At 38.1% G+C, this 15,716-nt stretch overlaps 1 protein-coding gene across 1 annotated transcript in view; it reads right to left on the bottom strand.

The window, feature by feature from the left end:
• Window positions 1-15,716, bottom strand: part of RSF1 (remodeling and spacing factor 1) — a 63,011-nt gene that overhangs the window by 13,050 nt on the left and 34,245 nt on the right. Inside the window, exons 6-12 of the mRNA XM_051778654.1 lie at window positions 12,823-14,540; window positions 9,132-9,329; window positions 7,822-7,926; window positions 7,127-7,206; window positions 5,186-5,240; window positions 3,778-3,887; window positions 754-821 (exon numbers count right to left, since the gene is read on the bottom strand). Coding sequence (XP_051634614.1) covers window positions 754-821; window positions 3,778-3,887; window positions 5,186-5,240; window positions 7,127-7,206; window positions 7,822-7,926; window positions 9,132-9,329; window positions 12,823-14,540 — 2,334 coding nt within the window. The remainder of the gene's footprint in view (window positions 1-753; window positions 822-3,777; window positions 3,888-5,185; window positions 5,241-7,126; window positions 7,207-7,821; window positions 7,927-9,131; window positions 9,330-12,822; window positions 14,541-15,716) is intronic.

Below are 15,716 nucleotides of genomic sequence, written 5' to 3'. Positions count from 1 at the left end.
CCAGGCAGAGGGTTGAGACTTGGTTACATTTATTGTATGGGCCTTGTGTTACACACCCAAAGACACCTGATTTTTACACTGTCTGTGTACATTCATGAGCTTCTGAAAACTGGTGTCTGTAGGGAGATGCCACAGGCCAAACAACTGAGGAACAACGTCTCATGGCTGTTTTCTCCAGGCAAGTTAAGGTGATGCAGAAGCACAAATCCATCTCCACCTCTCAGATAGTGCTGAAGATCTCTCTTTTGGTCCCCTGTGTTGCCCTAACAGGCAACAAAGAACAGAATTTCACTTTATTCATGTTCAACTGAGAAGTGCTTACAGAGGGGGATGAATATTGTTAAGACAACTTTGTACACCCCATCTTAACGGGGTCCAACTGCAGACCAATTTATGAGCCCTATTTTTACAGGGGAAAATGTCAATAGCACTGCTGCCATTCCAATCTCAAATCTAAAACTTAGCAAAATAATTTTAAGAGTTTTCCTGTCATGCTTATTCATTGCATATAACAAAACACGTACAAATTTAACTATCAAGGCTAAATACTTTCTGACATCTTTTGGCAGCCTGGGATGGCCATTCCTAATGGAAATTCTTTAGTTCACTTCCAAAAATACGGCAGCAAAAAAACTCTATAAACTATAAAGTTTAAGGGGAAGGATTATATTTGTTGCTTCTCATATCAAAAGAAATTCGTCTCAATTTTCCTATCACCACTGCAGTGCAAAACAACTAACATCAGAAACATACCTCCTCCATCAGCTTCCTTGATATCATCTTCAATTGCCTCATCAATTGCCTCATCAAATTCATCAAACCTAAAAATAACAGGTTTCATTTACCACTTTGAAATGAACTCTAATTAAATATACTATGAAAACATACCTCAAAATCTAAAGAAATAACCCTGCTTTAAGAAATCACACTGCACAGACAGTGGTCTGGATATATAATAAAATGACTAAGATAATGGGTCAGATTAATAATAAAATAGATATTTTTTTAAAAGATGTGTTTCTTGTTTCTATTTCCTAAGAGAATATTTGTCATTGCCTGGCTGTATTACTATCAATTTAAGTGAACAGAAATGTTTCATTTTATGCGACATATCCCTGAATTAAACAATATATAATCTGAAAATTCTTTAACATAGTTTCAGTGGCATTTTTCAGGCAAAGCATTAATAATTTTTCCACACCTTTTATGAGATGACATATGTTCTACCAATCTTCAAAACAGACTTTATGAGAAGCATCTATTAAAGTCAAGGTAAAACTATTAATTCTGTCTACATTTTCCTTCAAAATTCATTTCACATAGCTGCTTTCTCCTCTTAAAGCTCACGATAATCATACTTTGTGGATCTGCAACATCCTAAGCTGAACAGATAAAACAAAACATATTGTACACAGTTCCTTGTGATTCTGTAAAAATAACCTGTAATACAATGTTACATAACTAAAAAGGACAAACAAAAGCAAAATATTTGAGTTTGTCCTTCAGCAACTTTTATAAAACTGCATAAATCTCTGCACTCTGAGTAAGTCATTTAAAGGGAACAGCAAATGGAGGCAAAGGGATCCAGTTCTTTCAAACAGACAACCTCAGTTTGTGCCTTCAGTTATGAATTCAAATTACATAAAAAGGGATTGTTACCTGTTCCACCAAATAGATGTCTTGAGCTCCATCATGCAAAAGTACAAAATTTATTAACTATATAGGAAAGACATTTCATTTAGATGCAATTTTTTGTCTCATTTTTTAAAAAGTAAATTTTTTTGCTTGTTCTTGGTACAAACGACTAACAATTGGACAATACATTCATTAAAGATTCCATTTCTCAGTCATGAAAGAAAGATTACAGTTATATTTATCTTGATCCTTCATAGGAACCTCCAGCAGAACAAGGAAAGAATAAATCTAATCCTATACTCTGTAATTCAATAGTAAGCATAAAACACTTCCTCCTTTAAAAATAAGGTGATGGGCTTCTGCTATCTCAGAACAACTGCATGTCACATTCAAAGCAGCTTTACCCAGCAAGGAAATAACTCTGAAATTATTCCATCAATAAGATTAGTTCCACTCTACTCAAACCCTATATTCTCTCCACAAAGCTACAAAAAAACCCCAAAATCCCACCTCTTCAAAATGTGAGAAATCACTTAACACTGTCAAATCACTGCTAACAAAGAACCTGAGCTCAGCCACAAGCTGACAGCTCACTTGCCCATTAAGTGTAATGGAACATAATTTCTTCTGCTGCTGCTTTATTCGTGGTGCAGGTCTTTGCTAACTTGCTTGCAGGAGGACTCAAGAAACGACTTGGGTGATACAAAGGGATTACAGATCTTTAGACAACCAGGATGCCCCACAGTACAGATCTGTTTGTAAGCAGAATAAGGCATTTAGCATTTATTTTCCCCTGCTGAGGGAAAGCACACACAACTCTCAGTGACACCAGCAGGACTTCACTGTGGACATATAAATCTGACACACTGGTACATGCAATATTTTCACCCACTCAAAGTTATGTGGATGACGTAGTCTGTAAGAAAAACTCTTATCCTTTTATATCAGAAGACTGATTTTTCCAGAACATTACTTCCAATAACAAATATTGTCTTTGCACAACATGGGTCCTGCTGCAGTTGTGCCACATACCCTAGTGTTAAGGGGTTTTTTCTCTTGGTCAGATGCCGCCTGACCTGTCATTAACATAACAGCAAATCTATATAATCTTGCCTGTAGCATAATGTTCCTTACAGGAATACTTAATTTCTCAAAGCAGCAATGGCATTTTCTTTAGTGTGACTTCTGCTGTTCATGTAAAAACGTACCAGAAATCAACCACTAAGCAAGGTCAGGCCAAGTTTTCTGGCCAGGCTGGAATGCCTCTCCTCAGCAGCAAAACCAGACTAAGTTCAATGATGGTTATTGTTAGAAGGCTTATTGTTCCAATATTGTAATGTTCTCATTTTTGATGATAAAGGTCTGCATAGAGTAAATACTGGAAAGTATTTTTTAAATCTTCCTAATGCATCTAGGACAAAAAAACACAAGCTCTCAGGCAACCACATTCTTTTCTAATCCTAAAGGTATCCTACTTGCCTGTGGACTGAAGAAGATATGGAGTGTTTAAAAGTATTATTTAGATATATAAAAATAATATTGGTAATACACTGGGAACAAAAGACATTAATAAGATCATGCTGAATTTTGGAAACCTTAGGTAACCTGTTCTACTTTCAGAATGCACAGAGTTTAAATATCTTGCGTTTTCATTGACTAATTGCATTCTTATCAAAATTTCCCGAAAGAGTCACAGACCATTTTTAGATGTACTGTCTCATAATTACATTTTAAGTTTCATGCTTCTTTCATGTAAAGAATGTGCAAGGTGGGGAGGGGGAAGAGAGCAAGGAATTGAAGGACTTTAGACACAAGCATAAGTCTCCTTTGCAAGAGAAAGAAGAGGTTTGATTCACCTGCTTTAATTCACTCCAGAAACTGCAGTAATGCCAAGACCTTCTCCAGTATTCCTGAACAAAGTACCATACACATATTTATTTTTTTTATGCATCATCCCTTCACTATACCACCTCATGCTGTCACAACCACCAAGCATAACTAGTATTCAGAGGAAAAAACAAAGACACTTTAGTTGGACTTTTCTTTTAAATGTAAAAGTGCGTGTGAGAAGTGGTGGGGTGATTCAGAAAGAAAGCACCTGTATGACTTCTGCTGTACAAGCCATTTAAACAAGCTGCTGACCTGTAGCTTATGCACTTTCGAGTTCTGGTAGATCTCCTTTCAAGCAGTTTTGATTTGGGCTTTTTGGAATCTTTCTTCTTTTCTTCCTGACCTTCAGGTATTTCTGGCTCCTGTTCAGGTAAGACAGAAGTGTCAAAAAGACATATCTCCCCCCTCCCTTTGCACTCATTATGACTGAAGTCACGTGATTCAGATATTCATACCATCCAGAAAGCTCATATGCCCAACACAGCACATTTTGGCTTCTAATATAATAACTTGTTACAGCAGTTCAAGTGAACACTTGCACATCTCACCCTTACTGGCTACATAACTTCCCAAACACAGAGTTTAAAGGTTCAGCCTACTGTATCACTGTGCTCACACTGCAACGCTGAGATTGTGCCTCGGGTGACACTCCCAGGACTAGTAAATGTGTCAGCTGAGCAAACTGTGGCCAGCATCTCTAAGTACTGAGCACAGGGACACCTTTACATGGTGCACTTTCAATAAGGTTCCATGCAGGTTAGTTTTATTACACTGTTTCCAAGTTATTAATTTAAAAGAAAAGTAATCCATCCCTAGTCTTTATTTTTTGAATATTTTCTCCCAAGCATAGACTCTTTGGTAAGTTTGTAAAATCTATTATCATTTTTCTTTTATCCAGAGACAGGGAGAGAAAGTTGGCCTTGTAACAGTCAGGCAGAGTGGAAAGTCTACGTTTAAAAGAAACTAAAGTTTCATTCTAAACTGCATACAACAGATTATATCATTCTGGATGAAGGCATTTGGCTGAGACTTCAAGAGAATGGCTTTAAAATGTATTTATGAAGTGAGAAGAGGCTGTTCTCCATGTGAGTAAAAGCATTTTTCCTCTTCTGTCAAGGGAAACCATCTAAAAGCATAATGAAACATTAAATGTTTATAGTTTTTAATCACATGTGACCTTAACATCCATTTGTTGAAGGCAAATGCTATGCTGCTAAGAGATACTACATATTCCCTCTGAATTATAAGCCAAAAGTGTTTGTTGCCATCCGTTCCAAAGGAAAGCTATGACAATTATCTCAGAGCTAGATAACTATGCAGCAAACACCAGAGTTAAATAACTGAATCCCACCTTTATAAAGTACTGAATATTGGAGCACTCAATTCAAAACCCAGTTGTAATGGGTAGGAAGGCAATTCTGAGATCGCTCACTGACAGAGGACTCTGTGTGGCATCAGTTGGCTCTAATAAACACCATAAAGCTCCCATGGTTTCTCTGCTATATTCAGTCTAAAAGAGTCTAGAATTATTTCTGACCTGCATATAGATTGATTTTTCTTTCCAAGATGCTACTAGCACTTCTGACACACCACTGAGAAACTTTTTCCCTGAGCAGTTTGGAAAATAAAACCATAATACAACATAGAGGCAGTAACTTACCTGAGGTGGAATGATGTTCTCGATACTGATACCCACATACACCAATCGCTCTTTCCTTTAGGAGAGGAAAAAAGTGAAAATAAGCTTACAGAAAGACTGCATATATCTAAAATAATGCTGTATTAGCACCGTTTGAAGCTCTTACTATCACTAGGCAGAAATATCTCAAGAGGATGTTCCAAGTGAAAACAGTTGTTTTAGTTGGGATTATGTGCTAATTCTCATATGATTACATTTTCCTGCATATATAATGTAAGAGATTTCCAAAGAGTTCTGACAATCAACAGTATTTGAAGATTGTGGGCACTGCAGAAATGATTGAACTTGGGGTGTAAAAAGCAAGTAAAACCCAACTGAAAAATATTAACATTATGAAGATTATGCTGTTAGATCCATAACTACCACCAATCTTGGAGGTGCTGAAAGATAAAATAGGAATTCAAATCACATCTGGAAAATTTATGTAAAGATAGGATGTGATCCAAAATGGATAAGTGCCAGATCTTAGATCTGAGCAGGAACAACCAACTGGTTCAAAGAATCTATTAAGTAGACAGATCCATAATGACAGAGTTGGATTTCTTCTCTTTGCCAAAAAGACACCACCTACTGTGAGTTTTCAGAAACACTGCATTCAAGTATTTTTGTGCCCCAAACAACCAATTTGTTTTAACTTATACACTGAGCTGTTATAAAGACTATAATTTCCTCTAACATTATGATTCTTCAGCCTTTTTACTTTATTATTTGCTAAAATACACCATCATTAAGTTGAAAGGTTTCAATATTCAACTATTGTATCAAAGTGTCTCTTATAACCCAAGCTCATTTCTCTTTTTAAGAAACTTCATAGAAAACTTTAAAAAATAGAACCTCAATTTTATGATATACAACATAACGCCTCATTTAGTATGAGGATCAAATTGCAAAATGGTTGTAAGACATCTGTTTCAGACACTGAAAACTGCTATGATTATCAACTGTATGCTCTCCTGTTAGATCATTGTGTTTTTATGCAACACTGGTGATTTCAAGAAAGCAGGACAAACTGGAAAAAGCTTGCATTCCATGTAATTTTTGCCAGCAGAATGTTTACCAAAGTAGGACCAAAAATATTGTTCACTACTAATGAGCATTCCCACCACAAAGCAAAGCAGCAGACACAGTTCCTGTGTGTCCTGTACTACTGCACAGATGGAGGCTGTGTGTAAGCTGAGCTCACTCATAAAAATAGCTAATAGTTTCATTCCCAAAGCTACAAATTTGAGAATTGGTAAGCCATGGATGATTTTACCACAGTGTGATCCAGATACAGTCTGAGCAGAAGTAGCAACATCAGAAACAATTGGTACCTGATCTGTCACTATCCTTGTTGCTGCTGCAACAGCAATAACAGATTTGAAGGAAGCTGAAAGAAGACACGGACTGTACTTTGCTCTTCCCAGCACTGACTCACTACATCCCACGTAATATTACAGTACCTGCCACAAATATAAGCCTGCTCAATTACTTTCTATAAAAGGGTGTCACCTTCTGCTGAAATTTGCCTTTTAAGATAAAATTCATGCGAAATTCTGTTTAATAATTCATACAGATGTTATTAAATTCTGCAAAATACTCAATATATGTCCTAAAAGGTATAAATTACGCAGACTGTGTTTTATGTTCCTCCTTTTCAGGTCTGAAAACTACAGACAGGATGTTCCAAATATTAAGGCTGTTGTTCCTAAATGCATTAAATCAGTTTGCATTTAGCCTTTGGTATTGGCAGGGGTGGACACAAAATTTCATTCAAAGCTGCAGCTTCACTGACTCACTGTGCTACACCAATTACATAATCTTGTAAATTTGGCAAAGTTTAACAGAATCTAAAGCACAAGACTCAAACCCTACATTAACGTGGATGACCTTTGGAGAAAAGTCAGTACCAGACAATAGTACCTGCGTTCCGCACGTTCCTTCTTTTTTAAGACAACATCCAGATCTTGTAATTGTTCTTCTAATTTCTCACAGAGTAATTTCTAAAGGAAGCAAACACAGTGTTAGTTTCTTTCATAATGAACTATTTTGACATTGAAATAATGTTCAGACACTTCATTCACTATGTATTTGTCTGGAAGAAGTGTGAGTGCCTCACTACACTGGAGGCTCCTCTTCAGTGAACAAGGCTTTACAATAGAGAGTGTCTTCCTAAAACACATGTGCTTCACCATCAAGGCCAGGATGGATGGGGTTTGGAGCAACTGTGTCTAATGGAAGGTGTACTGGTCACTGATCCATCCCTCACTGCCTACTGCTTCCGCCTCCAGGATGAAAACGTTTCTTTTGGGAAAAATTAAGACATTCTATCTATACTAGTCTTGAGATGATTTAACCACAGATGGAGATAATTGGTGTGGCTGAAGATACCCATCTACAAGTCAGCAACACAAACTAGCAGAAAAGAGAAAACCAGGTCACAAAACTCAGTTTTACTAATGGACAGGAGGGAAGATCAGCAATCCTACAACTCATCCCAGTCCATCTGTTAACAGGAAAAAAAGATCATAGAAAGGACTTGTTAAGAGTCCAAGCAAATCTCCACAACCACAAGCAAAGTTGTAAAGGAGAAGAGTGAAGTCACACAGGAACCTTACATGCTGGCAAGGTGGGCAGAACCACTCTCCATCAGGGATTATCATCAGTGGAGGGCGAAGGCAGGCTGTGTGGTATCCACTGTCACAAGAGTCACACAACAAAATCTGTGGAAATACATCGTTAAGTATCTTTTGGCACTCACAACAAGTAACAAGCTCCAGAACTATTTCCCCAGCCAACACAGAAGTGCTTTATACTTTGGAGTGTGCCAAAACAAAAAAAAAACAAACCCCTGTAGTGCATTTCCAGGGCCAAGAGTGATTTTTATGGGGAAGTTTATGCATCACGATTTTTCTTTTTAACACCAGATTTCCTCTTACTATGCCTTCTCAGTACTTAATACTACTGGACTACATAGACTGTGTGCCCTTAGTGTAGAATCTGGTAACGCTTTCCAGATCCTAGACTAAGTGAAAAACTCCATCTGAACAAGATGGGGTATGAACAGTTTTCCTTGTGCACTGATATCCTCGTGCAGGAAACCTGGCCTTTTTCCTCAGTCAGGATGATTTTATGACCCGGACAGTAGGGACAAAGCCTTACAGGCTCTTAGGGGCATCCAGAACTAGGCAACTATTAGAGTTCATACTTAGTTGGGTAAAATTTGAGATATCCCTTTCCATAAAACTGAGGAACAAAGCTGGCATAAGCTGTGTGTGTATTTACTGAAATATTTATCTCTAACATTCTAAAGGTCAAACTTTGCCTCAGCTATGTCAGGATATCTGTCACACACCCTAGAGTGGGTTTACTTTGTGGATTCATATCAGGACTGCACATGATGGTTTCCCAGATAAACAGGAATCCATAATATCTACCACAGATGAACAGGAACCATAACCATGAGAAATAGTAAAAGCTCACTGTGCTCTTTCTGTCTGGGATTTTGCTGTACTCAGTCCTCAGGGTGATGTGCAGCTACATCCAATGAGGATGACCATAGCTGTGGCCATGTCATGTGACACTGGAAAGCAGACATGACACTGTTGGGGTTCTTATTAATGCTGTCTCCTCTGTATTTATTGCAATTGCAGGCACAACCTAAAGCCTCACCCAGATTAATTCTCAATGGGCTAAACTGTGTTAATACCTCATAAAAGATGATATTTTTGTGGTGGAAAACAGAAAAAATAACTTCCTTCCCTCCTTATCAAAGGTAACTCACCCACTTTTGTGTTTACCAGCTAAAACCTAGAAAGTACTCTCCTACATACAGCCATCCCAAAGGCTGATGTGCCCTCAGACACCACCAAAGCCAATCCACCAAGTCTGACACAACAGCCCACAGAAGCTTTCCCCAAAAACTTACCAGCTCAGGGTGATTGGGAAGGCCACACTTCTTGCACGGCTCATCGTCATCAGCAGGTGCAACTTCTTCTTCCTCCTCTTCTTCCTCTTCTTCCTCCTCATCAGAGTTTTTTTCGCTCTCTGAGTCCTCACTTTCTTCATTACTTGAGTATTTCCACCTGCCACGTGTTCGTGTACCGGTCCACCGAACTTTGCTTTTCTGTAAGAGACACCATTCCAAAGAAAAAACAGGAAAGAAGCTCAGAAGAGTTTCTTCCCAGATCTTAAAAAATATTTGTCTCTAAAGTGACTCATTTCAGTCAGAACAGTTGCAGTAAATTTACAGCAGAGCATTTCAATGAATAGATTCTCTTTCCAAGATCCTTAAAATGCAACAGGATAAAGGGAGAAAAAAATTGCATCTGTGTACACAAAGAAATTTTCAAGTGAGATTTAAAAGATGGAAGACAATTTTTTTCACTCAGCCCATTTTTATCTATTTTGACAAGGTAAACTCGGTAGTGAACATGGTAAATTCCACATTTAAACTTTCTGACTTTTTGATGATAGCTTGCCTCTACTCAAAGAGGATCTTTTTTCTGTCCCACTGTCCCCTCATATAGTTTAAGCCTTTTATATTATTTATTTCAGAAAACATGTTTGTTTCTGAAATAAAATCACTGCATCTTTTAAGCACATAACTTATATCTAGGTCTTCTTTCACATTTATAGTTTTCAATTATTTTTCTTAAGTGAAAAGTGATTTAGTTGATACTTCTTTTTTGATAATCAAAGCAGCCTCTACCCCCTTTCTATCATATTTACTACCATATTTTGAATGAAAAACAGGTTCCAAATAAAATTCAGAAGCCTATTTTGAATTACTTAAATATACTTTCTGCAACTAAGGTATTTTAGATTTAAAGCAACATGCCAAACAGAGGAAACTTTTATTCCTGTTGACTGACTTGTTTCTTACAGCCATCATTCTCTCACAATTCTTCCCTCCTCAAAGATACTGAAAAAAGAAAATAACTTTTCCAGCTTTTTCAACTCAAAGCATTTTTTCAATTTTGACTTAACTACTCATAGATTCGAATGAGCTGAATAAACTAAAATGTACAAAATATTCTATTTCCCTTGCAGAATTAACTTGTACCACAGCAGTACTTGTCATATTGGTAAAATTTTGTTTCAGGTTCTTAACATTAATTTCCACCTCTTTAAGAGATTTTACTGTTCCATAAGCTTCAGTAGCAAAGGTATTTAAAATCCATTATAATATTAGATAAGGTTTTGGCTTCATCATACATCATCTAATTTCAAATCTGTTTTTTAGAGACCCTTCTTTAAAAAGAAAAGTAACCCAATGACATAAAATAGGCTATTAAAGAATTTCATATTTTTTTATCTTGATCAAATAACATCTTAACAGCTTCCAACTTCTTCCTCTATCATAATTATTTTAGAACTTCTGTAGAAAAGCAAGCATCTTCTGATCTCTTCATCTTTCAAAACAGAGATCAAGTTAAAACACCTGTAGCAACAGTACTTCAAAATTCTAACCACTTACAGGACTTACAATCATTGTTATTTTTGTTTATTTTCTTTTTTTAATTAAAACATTTAAATGGAAAATTTATTATGACAGATTTTTTTCAGTATAGATGCTACCATTCATTGAGGAAAATCAACTGTTTGTTCCATTTATGAAGGTTATTCATTGAAAAATCAACTGTATGTTCCGTTTATGAAGGTTATTCAACATAGCAATATGTGAAAGAAACTTGCTAAATGAGTGAATGTTTTGGTAAAACTACAAAATCAGTCAAAAATGTGCTGCAGTGGAAAAACTGACAAGTTGATATAAAAAGAGAGCACTTTAAAAATACAAACTCATTATTCCTTGTTTCCCTTTTGTACTCCATATCCGGAAAAAAACAGAAAATAAATTAATAAAAGGTGTTTATAAATACACAGACTCAGAAGCACACTATACAAATGTATGTTTAACTTCCTGTGATATTGTCATGGTTTGAGATGGCCCCCCCGGGAGTCGGGGGGCTCAGAGGTGACTGGGTGCCAGGGCAGTGTTCCCTGGAGAGCCGATCACCACTCGTCTTTGTTCACTTCTGCTCAAAAATCATATATACACAGCACTGGAAGCTGTTGGCAGTATCTCTCTGTTGGTGTCTGCTGCGTGTAGGTGTAGAAGGCCAGGGGGTGGCTGGGCTCCTTCTTCCCCACTCCGGGGGGGAGAGGGGAGCCCTGTGGCCCCCCCAACTCTGCCTAGGTCAGAGTTAGAGACAGCATTGGAGTGAGTGAGTGTTTGTGAGGGACATGACTCACAAAACAACTGGTAAGTGAGGAGAGAGAGGCAGGCCTTGCGGCCAGGCCCTCTTCTTCCCCCCTTTTGCAGCCAAGCTGCAGAAGCGGGCTGTTTTTCCCTCTGGCTGTTTAAGTGGGAGTGGATGCAAGGCTTAGTATTGAAGCTGAGCCAAGAGACGGCTGGAGGAGGCTCGATTACCAGGGGGAAGAATCCCAGGTAACAAACTGGAGATGGGCCAAGGGCTCAGGAGTTGCCCTGCTGAGGTTTTGACTGGGGGCAGCCGAAAACTGACTTGGAAGAATGAAGATTCCAATGCCTACCGTGATAAGCTACAGCAGCAGCGAACCGAGGTATGAGACTGAGAGAGAGAGAGAATGACACAGCAGAGACTGACATGGGACCGAGGAGAAAGGACTCAGAACTACCTTCTTGGACTTTGTGAGGAGAAAAGACTGCAGCAAACAGCTGAAGGTTGGTGAGGGAGTGTTCAGGGGGCCCTGAACACTCCCACGAGAGAGAGAGAGAGACTGTGTTACATTATCAGCCTTGAAAGGCTTCTCCTGGACTAAAGTTAAAGGGAGGGGCTTAAAAGGACTGATAGAAGTGTAATAATATATATATATAGTTGCCTTTAGTTTGTATAGTATTTATTTGTGTAAATAAATGTATATACTTCCCCCTTCCCCTATGGAAGCCTCTGGCCTAAAAGTTTTCTCTTTGGTGTTAGGATAAATTGTGGGAAGGGGTGGGGAAGCCTGGAAATTGGATTTTGGATTTTCTAATGTGGCTCAAACTGCCACAGATATATTTCCCTGATGTACTTTTAAAGATCTATGCTGCATAAACAAAAGTCAATCATGAAAAAAATACCTCCACCCAAATTAAAATGGGTATTCCACATGAGAAAAGCTAAATTATATCAGGAAATCACCACAACAATAACTTTGGCTTCACCTAGAAAGAGAAGTGATAATATTTTTATTCTTTACCATTTGTTGGTTCCTTTTTAGCTTATGATCATCCTGACCAACCAGACACCAACAAGTATCCATCTAGTAAATCCACAGGAGCTACAAGTCTCCATTCAGCCACTCAGCCAGACAGACTCATGTCTGATCATGTCAGCTTTTAGAATTCTCTCCAGTTGATTTGGTCTACTTAGGTTGGTTCAAATGACAGATTTTACAAACTGGTAAGTCAACAGATATTAGCACTCTCTTACAGGGTGTTGCAAAATTGGTTGAGTCCACTAACTGAATTGCAAAGCTAGTTTCTTGCAAAAACTGACAAAAGGAACATATTCTTCAATATTCCTATGTAAGTGTATATCCTTATAGATAAGGCTGCTGGTATTCTCTACTCCCAGGTAATAAAACTGTATTACCTTGTTAACCTTAGAATTTGTCTCCTTCTCTTGTTTTTTTGCATCTTCTTTTCGTTCTGCTTTTTGTGCTGCTGTAGGTTTCTCCTCTTCCTCTTCAGTTCGCTTCTTCTCCGTCTTCTGATCCCGAGTCTCCGCAACTTTTGGAGTAGGCTTGGATATTCTTGGAGAGCGCCTTAATGTGCGGCCAATGCTGACCTCTTCTGGCGGTGTTTCTGTCTTTTTCTTCCGACTAGAGATCCTGATTGTTAATTTAATTCCTTCTTTCTGTCTTTCAGAAGTTATTTCCTTGTTCTCTGTTGCACAGCTTTCTTCTTCAGAAACTAGCTTATATTTAAATTTGCTTCTAGGTAGTGGAGATTCCTTTTTGCTCTCTGAGGAGTCCTCTAGATTAGATGCAGGAGCATCACCTAATCCATCTGGCTCTGTTTTGGCGGTATTTGGCTCTTCCTCTTGTTTTTCAAGGTTGGATTTTTCTTCTACTTTGCTCTCCTCAGATAGAGCCGTTTTACTATCAGAGTCCTCCTTTTCCAAAACAGGTTTCTCCACAGTAACAGGAGAAGCAGATGCAGGAGGTACCTCAGCAGCTTTTGGAGAATCAGTTTTCTCCTCAGACTCACCTTTACTTTCCAAAGTCTCTTCATCAGCCAGTGCAAGCGTGGGCAGTTCTTCAGGAGCAGATGCACTTGGGGGTGTCTCCAGCTTCTCTGAACATTCTTTGGGAGGCAGTGGGCTGTCCTCCTTGATATTGGTTGCTGGTTTCTCTTCAGTTGTTTTGGCACAGTCTTCAGAGTTCGAAGACTCTTCTGCTACTGTTTCAGTAGTTGCGCTGTCAAGGGACTCTTTTTCCACAGGACTAGATTCCTCCTTTGAAGGCACTTTCTGATTAGAAACGTCAGAGACCACAGCCCCAATCTCTTTCAGCACACTTACGGAATTTTTCTCAATCTCACACGTTTTTATAGAGTTTAGGGAGTCTGATAGGTTTTCCCCACTTTTTCCATTTTTCTCTTTCAGTGAGCTGCTGTCTTCCTTTGCACCAGCAGAGTGTTCTGACTTATTGTTTTGTATGACGCTCGGGGTTATTTTTTCACAGCTAACCTCTCCATTTACTAGCACTTTCCCGTCAGGACACAAAGCAGTAATTGTAGGGACTCTCTTAAAAGCTTCTTCTTCTGGTTTCCCTTCTTCCTTCAAGACATCCTTTGTTGGAGTAACACATTTACACAGGGGCCCCTTTATCGGACTGTCATAGTCATCCGTCAGCTTGATCTCTCGCTTTTTAAGTGGTATTTTTGCCTGCTGGTCATTTTTAAGTTTTTCGCTTTCTTCCACAGACTTCTCCACAATTTCTTGGGGAGTTTTGACATTAACACAAAATTCTAGCCTCTCTGGCTCATGAACTGCTATTTTGTCCGAACAGCTTTTTACTTCTTTTAGGTCTTTGGGTTCTGTTTTGTTTTCCTTTACCTCTACTTTAACAGGCTTGACATTTTCTTTAAAGGAGTCACTTTCTTCTTTGACAGTTTGCTTTTCTTCATTGTGTTCTGAAGGTTTCTCTAATTTTACTATTACTGGCAATTTTATAATTTCTTTTTCTTCCACTTTCTCAATTTTCAGCATATTTTCATCTTCTTTGACCACAGGAGGAGGAAGGCTTTCTGATTCCACTGACTGTTCCTCCACCTGCTCTTTTTCTTCTTTGATTTTTAACTGATTTTCTGTTGACAGAGAAAAATAGCTATGAAACAACCAGGGGACCTCCAGGATTACAAAGAACATCATCAAAACAAAAGCATATCTAAAAAAACCAACAGCCCTAAGTCTCACACAAAGGAATCTTCTCTTGTTCAATTACTCAAAATCTCACTTGTCTAAAACTGTCATTAAATGAGTGGGCTGACAATTTTTAGCTGTAGAATCACTGTTCAGTTTAATTATATACCGAGATAAACCTAAATTTCAGAAGCCAGCAGCAGAACTCTAGATTTATGCTTCTTTCAACAGACATCCCAGCCCCCTCTTCAGTAGTACCACAATACTTTCAGAGGATAAATAAAACCTAAGCAGAGACCTGAAGTCTCACTTGAGTTTCTGGACTATTTCAGAAAACAGAACACAGTGTAGGATTCCGAGGCCTTCAAGTGAAATTTCTCAGAGAAGTCAGTCTCCTGTTTGTACGTGTTTTTCTTTCAAGATATTCTTAACTATCGTACTTCAACAGTTTGGAGAAAAGACATTCAGCATTATGGCTTATGGCAAAATTCATCCAGGTTCTTGGGCAATGACTACATCTCCTACATACAGACAATATTCTACACCCACTTCATCTACTCTTTTTAAAACAAGCAGTGAATAGAAGCATATCCCAGAAACACCTGCAGAGATTAAACAATCAGGTTATTCCACTTTGCTAACTCAGATTATTAGGGCCTGAAGTACAGCTCCAGCAGTCAGAATAAACCATAGAGCTATTCTGTAATTATATGCTTAAGCTCATTATTTGTCATTACCACAACCTCTTGATACCTAAGGATTTTTTATCTGATTTGTGTCAGCCAGCAATAGAACTAATTAGAAAAAGCAAATACAGTATCACTATATATACCAGAGCAGCAGCTCCTACCACTTAAAAGATGCTTTTGCGAGTGTGCCATAACTGCGAACAAAAAGATTATTTTTTTTCCTTCTACCTTGCCCCTCTCAATCCAAGCTAGTGTAGTTTTTTCCATGATGAGAGCTTTCCAAAATAGTTAGAAATATACAGGGGACAGTACATGACAGTTAAAAATTACATCAAAGAAAAAAAGCATTCTAGAAAAGAGCAGTGAGGAAGAATTCACAGATTTTATAATATTTTCAAATACAATGCATGTACCCATATAAATCTCAGCATT

The sequence above is a fragment of the Manacus candei genome, unplaced genomic scaffold (genome assembly GCF_025592945.1).
Source record: "Manacus candei isolate 608988 ecotype Guabito, Panama unplaced genomic scaffold, ASM2559294v1 h1tg000014l, whole genome shotgun sequence".
NCBI lineage: Eukaryota > Metazoa > Chordata > Aves > Passeriformes > Pipridae > Manacus > Manacus candei.
This window is presented reverse-complemented; position numbering and strand designations above follow the sequence as displayed.